This window comes from Monopterus albus, unplaced genomic scaffold (assembly GCF_001952655.1).
Source record: "Monopterus albus unplaced genomic scaffold, M_albus_1.0 scaffold31.1, whole genome shotgun sequence".
In the NCBI taxonomy this organism is placed as follows: domain Eukaryota; kingdom Metazoa; phylum Chordata; class Actinopteri; order Synbranchiformes; family Synbranchidae; genus Monopterus; species Monopterus albus.
In genome coordinates this window covers 6,276,369-6,293,596 of record NW_018127911.1, presented here as the reverse complement: position 1 = coordinate 6,293,596, position 17,228 = coordinate 6,276,369, and the positions used below count along the sequence as shown (strand labels likewise).

The following is a 17,228-nucleotide window of genomic DNA, read 5'->3' as shown; positions in this document are numbered from 1 at the left end:
TCTTTCAAGAGTCAGCTAGTAAAAATGATAATAAAGACCCAAAAAAAAAAGACCCAAGCAAAAAAAGTAAGGAGTGCAGATAAAACTGGAAGTAAAACAACATGCTGCTTATATATCCTTGTCCTCTTCATCCTCACTCTTGAAAGGACCAATACACCCTTCAATCCAAAAAGGGACGTTTTTACTCAAGATAGAAGCCCTAATGATTTGCAACTATTGAACATAAGCTTCTTGCTTGTGCCAACATGCAAACACACGCACTGCCAAAAGCGCTGATGCAATTCATTTTCACTGTGATAATAGGTCATTAAATATATATGCATCTGTGCTGTCGTACAATCCCTCTGGTTTCTGTAAATGAGGCTTGTGTATGCTGTCAAAGCCCTCAATCTCAGAAGGCCTGTGCTGCCACGAAGCTAAGATGACAGGTTACTCTTCCATAATTCATGGCCAGAAGGACAAACATATGCTGCCACTTTCCTTACCGTTTGCTCTTATCTGTGCAGTGAATGTCTTTAACACCTTTTCTGGGCTTTGGCAGTATTTTGCCTTAAGGCACATGCAGTGGCTGTTGGCAAAATTGGGCTTGCATTATGTTCCAATTACATTACGGTGTCCTCAGCAATTGTTTTTCACAGCATGGCCCAGTGTTAGTTTACCACAGTGGCTGTGTACCAGTAGGAACTTCTGTTTCCCATCTTATTTAATTTCCTTCCAACATGGCTCAATACCTTCTTTGAGAATGTTTCTGTTAAATGTAGTTCTTCAGCTGAACACAGATTATAGTGATAGCAGAGAATGCAGGTAACACCACATTTCATTTAAAAATCATCTCAGATACCAGGATATTGGTTTAAAAATGTCAGCTATAACAAAACATTACTGGTCAATTGTCAGGGTTGGTTTTTGAATCTACTTGTTAATTTTGAATTAGCAGTTAATAAGGAGTTATAGAAATGTTTTATTACCCCAAAGTGTTTGTGTTTTTAATGTGATGCAAGAGGTAAGAACTCAGACCCCACTGCAGCTTCCAAGAGTGCATATACCATAAAGGTAAAAGGAACAAGCAGTCAGGCATACACATAGCACCAGACAGAAAAACAAAAATAGAAACATCTAACAATCAACATAAGCTGATATCAGGAAGGTTTGTTCAATCAAGATAGCAGGAAGCAGTCAGTGTTCTATTGGAAAAAGCGACAGCTGCCTTTTATACTATGGAAGTGGTGGGAAAAACTGCATTGTGAAATAAAAGCCAATTTTGGAAAAATGACATTTTAAAATAAAAAATTGCTACAATTAAATAAAGGGGAACTCAATAAGGTTTGTTATTGTGATAACACGCCACGCATGATGAAATATTTCAGAATAATGAGAAGATTTTCAAAACGTAATGAAAGCAGTTTCATAATAATGATCTGAATGTTAAAATGTTGGATTATTATTTATTATAATCAGGATAATCACCTTTATTAGCCAAGTATGTTACACACACAAGGAATTTGTTTCCAGTACAGAACCGAGGCAGCCATCTGCGGCACCAACTCGCAACAATGGCTCTAACCATCGGGGGGAACTTGGGGGTTCAGTGTCGTGCCCAAGGACACTTTGACATGTAGACTGCAGGCACCGTGACTCAAACCTCTGACCTTTCGGTTGGGAGATGACTGCTCTACCCACTGAACCACAGTCGCCTCCATATTATTCAATTGTTTGTATTTACTCAAACAAGTGGTTCGTAACTGGAGATCTATAGCACAGGCACCTTGTGCAGACAGTTAGTGGGTCACAACAGTGTTCGGCATGTGGGAAGCAAGTGCCAGGAGAAGAATTCCCATCAGGATCACCTAATGGGCAGCTAATTTTTAGTAGGATGCGGAAAATATACATAACACACAGACACTGGGAAGAAACAGGTTGAGTAAGATGGATATGGTGATGATACAGGCATCTCCATCTTATCTTGACTGAAGTGGTTAAGTTGGAAAATTGATAATGATGCACAAAAGTGTGATGGATGCAGGATTTTCTTCCACTAGACTATTAGACAAAAACTCTTAAATACATTTCAGAGAGAGGCAAAGGGTAAGGGTCAGAGAGCATGCAGAGACAGTCAAGGTTCCATATGATAGGCTACCTGTTTTATACATTTATACACTATGTTAGATAATACACGAAAACAAGGGCTTGTTGAGTTTCAGTCAAAGAACACCCTCCAGAACAGCTTCTCTCAAAACATCTTTGTGCATTGATTAACAGGTTGGCAACTGGCAACCCTTCCTTTTAAAGTCCTCTAATTACTAAAATAAGATTATTCTAATTTTCATTCAATCAGTGCAGATGTATATTCTGCAACATTACTAAGTAAAACATGACAGTTTACTCAGTAATTAAGCTGAAACTGTGCCAGAACCCTTCAAAATATATTTCAGTTATGAATCTACGCTGTCAAATAAAGGCAAAGGGCAGAGGTGGCATCAAAGTTATAGCTCCCAACTTTTGAAAACAAATACACAGCACCCTTCCAAATACATTAACATTTACACACGATGCTGGATTTGTTGGTTCTTTGAAAGCCTCATAGGACTTGTTGTCATGGCAACATATCCATAATGTCAAACCAAATTGGGAGCAAGTTTGTTCTCATGCTTATTCAGTGAAAACAAGATAACCTCTTAGATTTAAATGGGGTCCAAATGAAAATTCAGTTCACTTGTTTGCAAGCAATAATAATTTATTATTATGACCCTGCTATACAGCCTGATTGCACCTCCATGGAGCTTGCTCTTCATCCAGCTGTGACATGTACTGTACAGCATGGTCTTAAACTTGTATAGCGCTTTTCTATGCATTGCAGCACACTCAAAGCGCTTTAACACTACTTGGCCATTTACCAATTCGCACTCACACACAAGCCAGGAATCGAACCGCTAATCTTCCAGTTAGGAAATGACCTGCTCTACCTCCTGAGCCACAGCTGCCCCCAGTATAGTGGCAGCATGTGTGTGTAGAGACTTACCCAAAAAGGCTCACAGCTGTAATCGCTGCTAAAGGGGATTCTGCAATGGACTGAATTAATGGTCTGAATACTTTTGTAAATTAGACAGTTTATCTTTTGATTTTTAATACACTTTCTAAGCATTTCATTTTGCCTTTACGGGTCACTGAGTGATGGGCAAATCAGCCATTTTATGCATTTCAAATTAAATCTACAACAAGTGAAGATGTCTGAATACTTTCCCAAGCCATGGTAGACTCAAGAAGAGCATTTCTGTATCTTCAGCAGTCTTTGTTTATCCCTAAAATTATTCCTTGGAAAGAAGTTATACAAACTAGTAGATACTGTCCAATATGATGAGTACTCCGACTGTGTTCAGATTTTATTGAGACCATGTTAGACAGGGTTTGACCTAACTCTACCATCAGTTTTCTGACTGCAGTTTGTGTGAGGCAATCAAGCCATGGCTTTATAAATCACTTTTGGCTTTTCCCGTCTATGGGTCGCCACAGCGAATCGTCACACTGACGACTCGCATGTTGACATTTGGCACGTGTTCTACGCCGGATGCCCTTCCTGACACAACCCTGACTCGAACCCGGGCCGCAGCAGTGAGAGCGCTGCACCTTAACCCCTAGCCTACCAGGGACGGCTCAGATCATGGCTTTATATTTAACTATATTATACTCACATCTGAAATCACAAATGATATTTATTTCTATAATGTTTAATTCTGGTAGAGAAGTTCAACTTGAAAATTTACACATTTTAACCACTCCTTGAAAAGTAATAGAGGATATCTAAAATAAAAAAGGAAAATGGTATACAAACCATTTTTTTGTATTTTTGTCTGAGGTTTGTTAAATTTGGATTACTGGGTTGTGTGTGTAATGTCTATAGGCTCTTTTTTATATATATTTTTGATGTGTCAATAGGATTAAAATATTATACAATTGCACACATTATTTTATATATGAAACAGAAGAAAAGTGGCTGTTTAATACCAGAAGTCGCTAATGAATCATATATACTAAAGTAGCGGTCATTTACCATCAGTGTATGGTAATCCACTTTGGTCATATTACAAGTTTTATATACTTTTGTAACCTTGTTTTTTGTTGTTGTTGTTTTTATACTGTATGCTATAGCACATCCAGTAAACTAATTTGTTCACATAAAGACACTAAAGACATTGAGTTGATTGTTTACAGAACCGTTTGTTCAGCTTAACAGACAGAGGCAAAAGATTATGACCACAGACATTACAGACTTGCTCAGTTTGTAAAGACACCTAACAGTCACACACCTCACACATTTCTAAGGCATCAATGTTGCTACTTAGAGAGACACATTTGTAGATGCTGGAAAGCATTTAAAACATAATGAGCATCATATTTTGTAGACAGCCACGTCTGTGTGTTTAGCAACTCCTCAGTAACACCTTTTTAAAGAGGTATACGTAGCTGAGCAGAATTTCTCTCTTGCACCCAGTACAGTGTAAACAAGATACTGTACCACACACAGGGCTATCTCACCTTACCTTGTGAAGTTTCTTGCTTGGCTGGCATACATGACGTTTATGATAATCTAGTTAGACTAACAACAGACATCAAATGATCCAGTGGGCCATGCTCATTTCATTCTGTAGGAGAGAGATCAAATAGAAGAGGGCGGAGAGACTGAGACTGAAAGAGCCTTTCTAAAATCATGACATTTCTCTCTTGTGCTCTATTGCAACAGTCTTATCTGCAGTGTACAATGTGCCCTTGTTTTTGACAGGGAAAAGACTCATCCCTAAAGCAGAGATGACAGAACGCAGATGGAAAATGAAAAGTGTAGCCAAAGTTTATATTGGTGGGGCAGTAGTGTTCAGTCATTCATCTGCAGTACATTGCCTCTTCTGCTCTTATTTTTGTGTTTGATTGCTTCAGCCTTTTACAAAAGATCTCTTTTTTAAGCTTCAACAAAGCTGATATTAATCAAATTGAGAACCAGTCTCAAAATCCACTATTCAAGGTAGCACACCACGTTCTCATTGTGTTGACAAAACTAGAATATGGCACTTCTTTTTTTTATTTTGAAGAAGAAAAGCACAGGGTTAAAATATCAGGCAGCTGAACTCTGAATGCCAGATCATCTTGCAGGGTGAACACAGTAAATGTTGTTTGTTGTAGTGTAATAGGGTGGAGAGGTTTTCTTGGCACACATTATTCCCCTCAGTACCATCTGAGCACAACATACTTACACGTTGTTACTGACCAGGTGCATCAAATCATGGCCACAGTCTGCACTTCTTCAAATAGATATACCTCCAGCAAAGTAACAAGCTTTGTCACCAAGCACTCATCATCCAAAAATGGTTCCAGGAACATGACAGTGATTTTAATTTACTTCACTTCCCTGCACTTTCTCGAGATCCCAGTCTAATAGAGCACCTTTGGGATGTGGTGGCACAGTGTGAATGCCCTGGCAAATATCTCAAGGAGCTGTGTGTACTGAGTCAGAATAAACCAAGAAGTGGGAACCATCACTTTGTTGAATCCTTGCCTGAAAGGATTTGGGTTATTTTGAAACAAGCATCTTTTACGCAACTTTAAATAGGTGTATCTTAGGAAGTTAATTTTAAAGTGTTAACTACAAATAACCATGCTCTTTTTGCAGTCCCTTCATTTTCTGAAAATGACTAATGTATGCCCACCCAAACTTGATTGCTTTAATCACATGATTCATTTAAACAGTCCCCTAAATCGATTAATATCTAGCAGAAACCACCAAGGACAGTAAAAACCATCACGGCCTCATCACATTTTTCCAAATGACTGCTTTCAAAAGGGAGAAAAATTAAATTGCCATCACATGAGGGTAGGATCAACTTGTAATGGTACATATTTGCATTATCGTTGCCCAGCAGGCATAGTGGTATGAAACACAGGATTGCTCTGTCACGATTTAATACCCTATGAGGTATGTGATTAAAGTAACTTAACTGCTTCAGGATAATTCAAGATGAAGATGCAGGGATGAGAATGTTGTCTGTTGTCCAAGTGAATTCTTTAACATCACAATGACTAGACCCAGAGGACAAAAGATTCACCGTAGTTATGCATAAATTAGGTAACAAGTTTAGAAAGATTTATTGACTTGTGAATGTGATTACAGCAAAGGAGCAGATTGGAGTCATGCATGGTTAGCTTTGGATTAGAGGCAGAAATGAGCAACACTGTACTTGTGAGAATGTGTATACCTGTGCTCCTGGTTGAATATGTGTGTGTGCGTGTTCACAAAGGGAGAGTGCAGACTATTCAACATAGCACAGTGTTGGTATGCTAATAACAGAGAAGTGAGCTGTCCCTCAGGGTAAAATCATCTCTTATTCAGGCTCTGGTTCAGCCATGGGCTTCTCACAGCTCAACAGCTAAAGAAACAGGTCTGGCTTTGCTGCTCTCTGTAAGCACATATTTTTGTGTGTATACATGTGTGCATGTCCATGTTTTTTTTTTTTTTTTTTTTTTGCTTTGTCATAGATTTGACTGCCATTTGGCTTTGGGTGTTGTATGCTTTCAGTCTGCTTTATGTCAAATAGAACAAGTCATACAGCCTCCTTAATGTGGAACCCCAAATTATGTCAGCCTCCATAATTCCTCCTTCCTTCTCGCCCCATGTCTTTATTACTTTTGTTTAGCTGGTCAGTCCAAACCACCACCTCATGGGACATAAGGTGCAGCATCACCTCCAGTGGCAGTTGTAGGTGTTAAGTCTCTGTTTTCTTCCTCTTACTCTGCTTCTCTTGTCTTCCTTTGTTATGTGGTGGGTATAATGGCTCTATGAAGCTGTACTGTGAGGTTACTTGATCTGTACTGCTACAAAGTGAAGATGACAGGAAGCTGCTCCATAATGCATAGGCAGAAGGACAAGCATATGTTGCAGTTTTTTTTACCTTTAGCAATTGCCTGTCTTAAAAGTGGGAGCCATGCATGGTTAGCTTTGGATTGGAGGCAGAAATGCACCCCACCCCAAAAATGGTCCGTGTATGTATTTTGCCTAAAGGCATGTGGATGTAGCTAACACCCTGGTGAAATTTATTACTGGGCAAAAACAGCTTTTACTTTTTGCTTGGCAGTTGTAGCCATTTGAAATCTTCTCTTCACAACCTGATCGATATAGCGTAGTCAACTTGTATGTGTGTGTGTGTACCAGTTAGAGCAGCCGCTTTCTCTAGTTTAAAACATGCTGCTTTAATTTCATGACAGACTTGGCTCAGTTGCATTGACTACCATTGGTTTATTTTTTAATAAACAGAACTGGTAATTGTTTCTTTCTATTTGCTATATAAAACCGATTAAGAATATTATCTTTGGGTTACAGCCAGGACTGTGTTTATTGTTAACTGTTTTTCTTTTACACAAACTCTTCCACCATTATACACATGTTGAAAGTGAGTGAGACAGTTGGGAATTTATTTTCTTGGAAAGTTAAAAAGATTTCTATAAATTATATTTCTTTTCAGTGGTAATACCTGGCTCATAGCTGAACACAACCAACCGAGACCCACAGCCTGTGATGCAGGAAGGCTGGTTTTTGAAAGAATGAAATTTATTTTGGTCTGTATAACTTTACCAATAGGACAAGAACCACTATTTTGAATCAACTTCATAAGACATAATAAAAAAGAAAACAAAGACCCAAATAAAACAGACAGGGAATAGCACACTCACCTTGGTGATGAGATGGAACTTGGAGCCTGTCATGTGCAGCGCCTCAGTTAACCAACAACACTGTTATTGTTGTTGCCTGAGTGATGACAAATGTTGGTGTTTGGCTGAGATGAGATGGAAAAACATGGTGCTAATGAGCACAACCCCATCGGATGCACAGATAAAAACATAGTGCAGAGGTCTCCATCTTCATAAGGTGAAGGGCAGAGAGCGAGGCAGGAGAGAGAAAGAGAGAGAAAAAAGCTTTCACAAGATATCAAAGATGTAATCCTTTGTGTGGACAAGAACACACAACTGCACTGACAAAGACATCACAGAGGTGCTGATCCAGTTGGGCATATATAGTTGGTTCATTTAGTTGTAGAAAAATCAGATTATTTTCAAAGTCATTTCTACATTTATATAATCGAGTATTCTTAATTGGAAACATTCATGCAGGACAAGATTTACATAATTTGCTGTTCATTATCATAGTTCTCAGTAGTTTTCCTCACTGCTTTCTACCGAGGATATCATTTAATTACTAATTTTGGGATAAACAATTGCGTTGTCATGTCACATGTCATTAAGTAAAGCTTGTTTTTTCTGAAATAATTTGAAATGGACAAAAGTAATTGGCTTCATCTTTATCAGCTCAGGCCCGTTTCTGGTAACCCACAGAGTGGTAATTTATTTATTTAGATCATTATTCATTGTTTATTGCTGTACACACCAGTGCCACCAAACAAAGATTTTTGTGACAACACCTTAAATATTTCATATTATGAATTATGTTTTAACATTTTATTATAGAAGTATACAGTAGCACAGGCTGTTTGTCAGGAGTGTTACTAAGAGAAGCCAGTACTTATGTTTCTCATACTTTAACTTTTTTTAAATCATCTGCCACAGCATGTATCTCTACTCTGTAGATCGCATGGTCTGTGTTTTCTTTGGAGAAAACAAAGAGAAAGGTGGAAACTTGATAGCACCCCCTGTTTTTTCATTAATTCACTGGAACAACATGAGTTCATAGTATACATAGATGGAGAACTTGTTTCAATCTAGACAAATAGTTTCATTTAAGACCATATTTGCATAAAGCACTAATGACACCATTCTGTCATAGGCAGACAGTCATACTGACTGAGATTAATTATCCGTTAACAGTCTCCTTTTAATCTAACTTGCAAACATGAAATGTGTCTTTTCCTGCAACAATTGACCCAGCAAGCATTCATGAGGGAAAAGTGCACCACTAATGTCATTTTGCAGACTAGAATGCCAATTAGCTGGTCAGCTGCACCACATTAAACAGCATGCAGTCATACGTGCAGATGCCACTGGTGTGTTTAGATGCTGGTGTGGTCCTTACTCTTCAGTACTGCTGCTCACACACACACTGCTTGCCCGTGGCTTGTAAGCTGCAGCGCAAGATTGTTTACACTTCCTCTAGTTCTCCCACTGCCCATGGAGCTCAACCTGTCAGCTCAGCTGCTGTCAGTCGAACACAGCTGGGAACAAAAGGAGTGTTTCTGATATTTCCCCTAGACCTTTCTACCTTTAATAATAATAAAAAAAATCCCATAAATTTACAATAACAGTGACATTATTTTAGACCACAGCATGCATGATTAAATGTGATTTTAGTTTGAGTATCACAGGCCATGATGTGGTTTTCCATGTTAAATGCCATGGCAAACCACAAGGAGATACAACATTTAAAGGAATACCTAATCACTGGTTGTAAAGGAAAATGTCACAGAAAGGTTTACAGTAGGTGTGCAGATACTAGTTTGCTTGAGGAAATGGTGACCTATTAAAGACACTGTTTAGAAAGCATATTGGTCCAAAAGTCACAGTGTTTACTGCAGATGTTCATGCTTTACTGCACATTGTATTGTTTCTTTACACTATAGGGACATGAATTGGCCCATGGTGTGTGTGTGTGCTTATTAAGTCCATGGCTCATTTCCTTCTTAGTGCATTCAAAATGGTAGAGCTGGGTCATATACAGTATGTCAAAAGTTGATCTTAATCAAATAGCTTTATTTAAGTATTTTATGAAATCTAAAGAACAGTTCGAGTTAACTAGCCTAAATACTGTTTAAATTCAAACCACACTGCCAACATTTTTTCATTTAACATTATTAATCATTCTTAGCTATGAGAGATTTAGACCATAAATTCTTTTATTTAAAGATAGAGTAGTATGACACATTGGTTGGCTGGAAATTTCTCCATGGTGCTCATCTGGGAAGAGACTAGATAGCATACATGACCTGTCAAGCAAAAGGGAGTATTCCAGTCAAAACAACATTAACCTCTGTTTTACTCGTTCAGGATGTTACTGTTGTCAAAACATCAGTCAGACTTGTGAAATATTGAAAACATGTAATAATTTGAATTCTCCCCAGCTTTACCTGGTACTTGCCTTCCAAGGACAATCAAAGCCCTAGTGAAATGGGCTGAATGCAGATAAATAAGTTTAGATTACCACGAGTCCATTATCATGTTTTGATTTACCTTTCCCCCTTCTATTGTTTGCCTCCTGTCACTCTTTCTGCAGTATTGTTTGGTCAGTTTGTGGTGTTCCAGACTTTGACCAGTGATGTGGTTGAGATCTATGACGGCTCCTCCACAGATTCGGCCCTTCTCTCGTCCATCTATGGATCACACTCAGGTAAAAACATAACTCTGGAACCCTTAGGCCTAGTGTCTTATAGCTACATCATCATCCAATCATATCTACTATTCCTAGCTATAATATTCAGTACATATTAGAGCAGACTGTAACTTTAAGTCACACATCACACACACATAACAGAATCAGTGTTTTTCTTAATGTCAATTCATAGTTAGGTGTGTTTTAGGTTTTTGTTTTAATTTATGAGTTATTTGTTGCTTTGTGTTTTCTATGAACATTTGCAAATCACATGAACTAAAACAGGCTAAATAATGTCTCCTTTGATGATATAATTTAGGCGAGACGCTCCCTTTGACTTCAGGAAACAAGATGACACTCAAGTTTACCACAAATGGAACAGAAACAGCAAAAGGGTTTCATTTTGTTTACCAAGGTAAGACGTGGCAAGATATGTTTCCACACTTTGTTTGATGTGGAAACTCATTTGGTGCACTGAGTGTGTTTGTATTCTTCAGGGGGAAAACAAAATAGATATCTTGGCCTTGAACTCATCATAAAAAGAGCTGCCATTGAGAGTGGCTGGGTATGGCTGAGCAAAGCAGAATGATATGGACTCAAAGAGCCCATCCTGGCACAGCACGTAACAATAACTAATCCTGTGAGGAGACTGACAAGAATTTTACCATTTCTCCCTGCCTCTTTGGTCTTGCCATCTCTCTTTGCTTCTCCCTGTTGTCTTACTGCCACCACACCTACATGTCACTCTTTGTCTTTGTTCCTGCTCTCATGCTTGCTCCCCCTCTTATCCCTAGCTGTTCCTCGGACAAGCGCCACTCAGTGTAGCTCAGTCCCTGAGCCCCGGTTTGGGAAGCGGCTAGGGAACGACTTTGGCATTGGTATGGTTGTCCTGTTTGAATGTAATCCCGGCTACACACTGCACGGCTCCAATGCCATCAGGTGTGAGGCTGTGCCCAATGCCCTGGCCCAGTGGAACGGCACTGTGCCCACATGTGTTGGTAAGTGTTCTCATCTTCCTACCTACCCTTGTCTCATCCCCTACACACACATGCACATACACACACAAGATGGAGCAGGTGCACAAAATCATGGCGGGTATCTATTTTTCCTAGTCATTACTTATCCTAATGTCTGTCACCCATTGCAAACCATTAGCCTATCTCTAATCTTAGGACAAATAGAACAACATAGGTTCACATAAATCTTCTACCTAGACAGGGGATTTCGGTTCCTGTGTCTTGCCAGACTAATAGGAAAATAAATAGCTATGTAAAGTAAACAGTAACAGCAACACCCAGTTTTTCTCTAGATCTTTCAGTGAATTTTTCTATGTACCAGACACCTTTAAATTGTTATATACACTCAGTTAACGCCATAATGATTTATGGATCTGATCCATTACTTCACTGCATTACAAAGGTTTGCTCTCATTTGGCATTATGCAGGCATACACTGAGTTTGCAGTTTATCTGGCACACTGTAATAATGGCCTTCAATTCATGTATCCAATACAGTACTCTGCAGTAAAGCCTAGCTTTGTGAAGCTAAACAACCTACTTAACGCTTTACAAGGGTAAAGCAGCTATAATCAATATTTTTATAACACCAATGTATAAAATGTCCCTGTGGGGAAAAACAAAATGAGACAGTATGATAGGGTTCACTCATAGTGATGAACCTACAGAGAATTATTGCCTTAATCTGCAGCTCCCCTTGACTTTATGGGGGTTTTATAGTGAGTTTCAGAACATGATTTAGGTGTTCAGCTCGCAACTTTACTGTTTTGATGGACTCACTATTCGTAGCTTTGTTTTCAACTGCACCATGCAGGTCATTTCAGAGAAAAACCTCTAAAAACCCACTGTACTAAATAAATAAATACTAAACTCACATTAACTCACTGAGTAGCCAAAAAACACAACTTAAAATGAATGGTAGTTTTGATTTATAACTACTGTGTAAATAAGCAGTTGTGCTAAAAAGGTGTTTGTATGTCAATGTTGTGTGCTTCACTGCCCCGAAGTGGTCAAAAAAGCTCTAATCGTTTACAATTGCTTTGTCAGTTTTGTCATATCTGTAATTAACTGTAACTGTAACTCAGTAATGTTTGTCACCATAATGGAAGCAAATGACATCTTGTTGTTATAGCACTTCATTGTCTATTTTCAGTAAAGTAGATAAATATATATTATAGGTAATACATATTTACAAAATGTTCATTTGTCTTGCTCGGAGAATGCTACAGCTTCAAACACTGCCTTGGCTCTAAAAACATCAGCATAGTGTCACATCTGATTGTATGACAAAAGCAACTCTTCAGCAAAATTAGGCATGTGGTGACATTTATGCATTTTGCATAAAAACATTTAAGTCAAAATAACACACAGGAACCAAGCATCAGATTTTTTTTTTTTTTGACACTGACAGAAAATAATAGAACTGGTCATTATAGAGGAACCCTAGGATTATAGCAGCATTTGATGGTCTATGCAAGGTGTGGACTTCCTAGTGAAGAAAACGAGCATTCCTCTCCACGTGGTTCTTTGGCTAGCATGGACACATAAATAAATATGCACAGACATACACATGAACAGATTTACCTGTTTTGTCTGCATACAGTATGTTGTTACCCAAACACATACGCATGCAGGCTATGCACTCAGTGCCACTAAGACACCCACATGTCTACTGTGGAAAGTCAGGCCTCTTGCCAGCCAGCAAATAGATCCAGCCAAAGAGTGCGGGAGTTTTTAAGACAGGGTCCATACGAGTTTACTGCCAAGTGGTGAGGGAATAGCAGTGGCATGTGCGGTTCCATTTTAAACACAGCATTTTTTATCTTGAGATTGAATCTGGCTGCAGCATCTTCCCCAGCGGCAGAGTACTTGTATGGAATAATGGATATAGTTTCATAGAAGCTTCAACAAAAATGCTATGCTCAATTACTCAAGCCCCGTTTATGGAATATGACAGCAGCAAACAGTGCTCCTCCTGTGAGGGACCTGTGTTTTAGATGATACAACCCCAGCTCCTTGTCCAGCCTGCCGGGCTCATCATGCAAGACTTGTTGCTTTTGATTTTACAACACTGTTGAATTAAGGCTTTGTTTGTGAGTTATACCAGCACAACGTTTTTTGGTGATTTAATTAGCCTCACCTAAATGGATGCATACTGAGTGGTCTCTGTTGAATTTTATGGAGAATAGTTAACTTGAATAAAAAGATGTTTTTGTTTGTTTACAGGCAGAGTTTGATGTAAATACTGTCCAGTGAACTTTTAAATTTTAAAGAAATGCAGATAACCTCTTATTTTTCAGTGCCATGTGTACATAAAGGCATCTCTTTAAACGTATGTGTATATATATCACTATTGTCTTGTGGAAATCAGCTTTTATAGGTTGCAGTAACATAAAGTAGTATAGTAGTGTAGGGTAGTGTAAATAGTGATAGATGAGAACTATTTTCTGTTGGTTTGTTCCTTTCTTAACTGAGAGAGAGGCAGCTGAATCTAACAACACATATCAAATCACTTGTGATTGAAGAACATCATCACTGTCCATTGTTACATAAGCTCACAGATTGCCATGATTCATACACACTAAGCCCACACCATGGAATCCACTATTGGCTTAAACACTTTTTCTAAAGTGTCAACAAGTAAACACTGTTGCAGTGAGCTTGTGTAAACAGTTGAGTCTTGTCTTGAAACAGCCTCCCAAGACCAATTAAAGTGTCTCACTTCTGTGTGTATGGAAAGGCCAGGCCAGAGTGCATCTTGGTAGCAAGATAAGCTGCTCTTGAGGTCATACTGCTTTTCAGAGTTTACTTATGTTTCTGTTATGAAAGTAGAAATTACTGCCAATTTACTGCCAGCACTTATTTTTTGTGAAGAAAGTAAGTATAATAAAGTCTAACACAGTGCGTTTAATTTAAAATTTAAAAGAAACCTCTCTGCTACTCCCACCAAAAAATACAGTACTTTACTGTAGACCATATTCAACAAACAGTCTCTATTTTGTTTAAATAGCTTTTAGCCCTTATATGGGTGTGTTCTATTTTGCTGACTATTATCACTTATAGCCTACCACTGGCTAATACTGGCCATTTCTCTTAGCCTCCAAAAAACACAATTTTACCCTCAGAGTTGGAGCAGCAGCATTTTCTCCATGTTCAGTTTCAATTAGACTGTCCTACATATTTTTGGGAGAGCCGAGTTTCCATAATTGTCTTTGCGGTCTTTGTTGAAGCACACTAACCTTGAAAAACTGGTAGGGGTTTCAGCTTTGCTGCGTAATTATTCTAAGAAAGCTATAAGTTTTCATTTAAAGTGATACTTTATGTACATATGATTTTATTCTATACTGGATATAGTGTATATTTGTACATGTCCTAAAAACAAATTATAAGAAGCCATTTGGGAATGTATACTGGAGTTATTACATTAAAGTAGTTCTTGTGATGTGAAGCACCTACAGTACATATGTGTTACACACATTATGCACAGATAGGCTTTTGGTACCTTGATTAAAATATTTCTAATTAAAAGTCACTGTGAATTCTGAGAATATCAAATAATGCAAAATGGTGTCTCATAATGTGTGTGGTCCCCACACTCGTTTACCTGCAGTAACTCTGACATATGAGCCTGCCACAGATTGAAATGGGTGGGGAGCATTCTTTCCTTTATGAGTGTCATGATTCATAATCTTGCTCAATGAATCACATTAACTGACAGCTCAGGAGACTCAAAGGAGCTGTTAAATTATCCTGAAATACTTGGCCTCTCTCTGGAATGGGTCTGTTGCTTGTTGTCAAGATTGCAGTCTACTCCTAGAAGAATTCAAGTTTGTTATTCTTGAAATGGTGTTAATGCTTTCTCAGACCTCGGTTTTAGCATTGAAAGTTGGAACAATACATTATAATAAGGCTGTAATGATGGAAACCAATCATTTTTTTCACTATACTGTTTTGCTCTTAATTACTGACAGTGACTTGCTGGCCACTCCGTCAGTCACCATGTTACGTAGCTGTACAAGCATTTCAAACTTTCAAAGAGCCTTTAACCAGTGTCTACAGGATACGTCATTCTGGTTATAGCACACTAGATTTCAAAGGCACTAAACTTCATTTTTCATTTATAAGGTAGAATTGACAAATTACAAGACTACAAGACTGTGTGGAACATAGCTATGCAGATACAAAGCCAATTGGCAACTGTACGAGAAGCAATAAAGTAGCTCTTTTTTTTTAAACCCATGCTCACTTATATCACTATGACAATGTCAGCACAACCTGGCCAATGACTCAAACTGAATCAATCTGAGAGCTATGAGGATTAATAAATGTTATTTATGATGCTGTTAGAAACAAGGTGAGCTGAGAGAGGAAATATATCATTTGTGTGGCCCATGAGAGGTCCAAATTGCACATCAAATGTAGCTACAGTTTTATTTCATTCTTCCTCACTGCCACAGATGATATGTAATACCTAAATATCATCAGGTGCATGTGCAGGCGGTCAGGACTGTATACAGGAGAATCTTCTCAGCACAATCTTCTCATCAAAATTTCAGGTGTCGAAGAACTTGGAGGGCCCAAACAATTCATATTGCTGTAGGTCACCTGTGGGATGTAGCTGCTCTACTATTGGTCATGCAGTGAATACTGGGAAGTTGATAGGCTGATTCACATGAAAACCCGAAACTTTTAGGAAGACCAGATGGGTTGGGCCATAAGGTAAACCCAGATCTGTTGGAAATCCAGTTTAAACAGTCAGTGGCAACTGACAGCACACGGAGTTCACTAACCCAGTTTACAGTTTTAATAGCAAGGATAAAAGCAGCCTTCCCAGACAACCACTTCAGATCAGCCTGGTTCAAATGGCATAATGCCTGTTAAACATTTAACAGGCATTCTGGAAGCACCCACACAACACATGTTGGGTGCAAGTGCTAAGCCCGCTGCAGAAAATGACCCACCAGAGAATGAGAGTGCCTGAAGGAAAGAGCAATTCACAAGTAGTAATTCACTAACCATGGAGAGAGATACACTCTGATATGGTCTGTTAACCACTGATGCAGCTGTCAGAAGGAGGCAAGAACAACCTAACAAGACTGGTCAGTAACATTAAAAATAGCAAGCGAATTGCAAGCACCATAATAACTACACACCAAAAAAGAAAAACAAAAACATCAGTTTGCAAGTGAAGTTGAAAATGTGCAGGGAAAACAAAAAGTGGCTACTTACCAGAAATGTCCTAGGGCCTTGAAGTGAAATTGCTGCACAAAATTCCCCAGAGCTAATTTTCATTATATACCTGTACCATAAATTGTATCAATCATTATCATGGCTGGCTTCGTCATGAAACTTGTAATTGTTCCCTGCAGTCCATAGAATTACATCACATGAGTTGATTTTACACAGGGTCATTTATAGTAGATCAAATAATGTGTTTTTTCATACTGGCAAAACAAGAAATCCTAAATCTTCCTGTCTACACTACAAAAGAAAAAAAATCAGAAGATGGCCTAGAGGTGCCTAATGTCTTAGCTATAGTTAGCCAAGTGGATTCAGGACAATTAAAACTATTCATGGATAGATTTAGAACAAAATCAATGCACAAATACTCAAGTTGCAGACCTTGTCTTTCTACTGCACTCAGTCAAGAAAATGAACTACTGTAAGAATATCACCCTCAGTTAAACTCTGACAGCCTGATGGAAAGCTAACAAAACCAGTAAATCATCACTTAGACAATACAGATACACCCCCGTCTGGCACAATCCTGACTTTCAACTACACAACAACCCTGTCCACTTCCATCATGGCAGCCGCAAGGAAATCACCAATCTCATCACTCATCACCAATCTCA

General features: G+C 38.5%; 1 protein-coding gene across 4 annotated transcripts in view; it reads left to right on the top strand.

The window, feature by feature from the left end:
* Positions 1 to 17,228, top strand: part of LOC109958184 (CUB and sushi domain-containing protein 3-like) — a 229,504-nt gene that overhangs the window by 123,050 nt on the left and 89,226 nt on the right. For all 4 annotated transcript variants that reach the window (XM_020596611.1, XM_020596613.1, XM_020596612.1 and 1 more), the window contains 3 exons: positions 10,262 to 10,375; positions 10,677 to 10,772; positions 11,152 to 11,355. In XM_020596611.1, the coding sequence (XP_020452267.1) occupies positions 10,262 to 10,375; positions 10,677 to 10,772; positions 11,152 to 11,355 (414 nt within the window). The remainder of the gene's footprint in view (positions 1 to 10,261; positions 10,376 to 10,676; positions 10,773 to 11,151; positions 11,356 to 17,228) is intronic.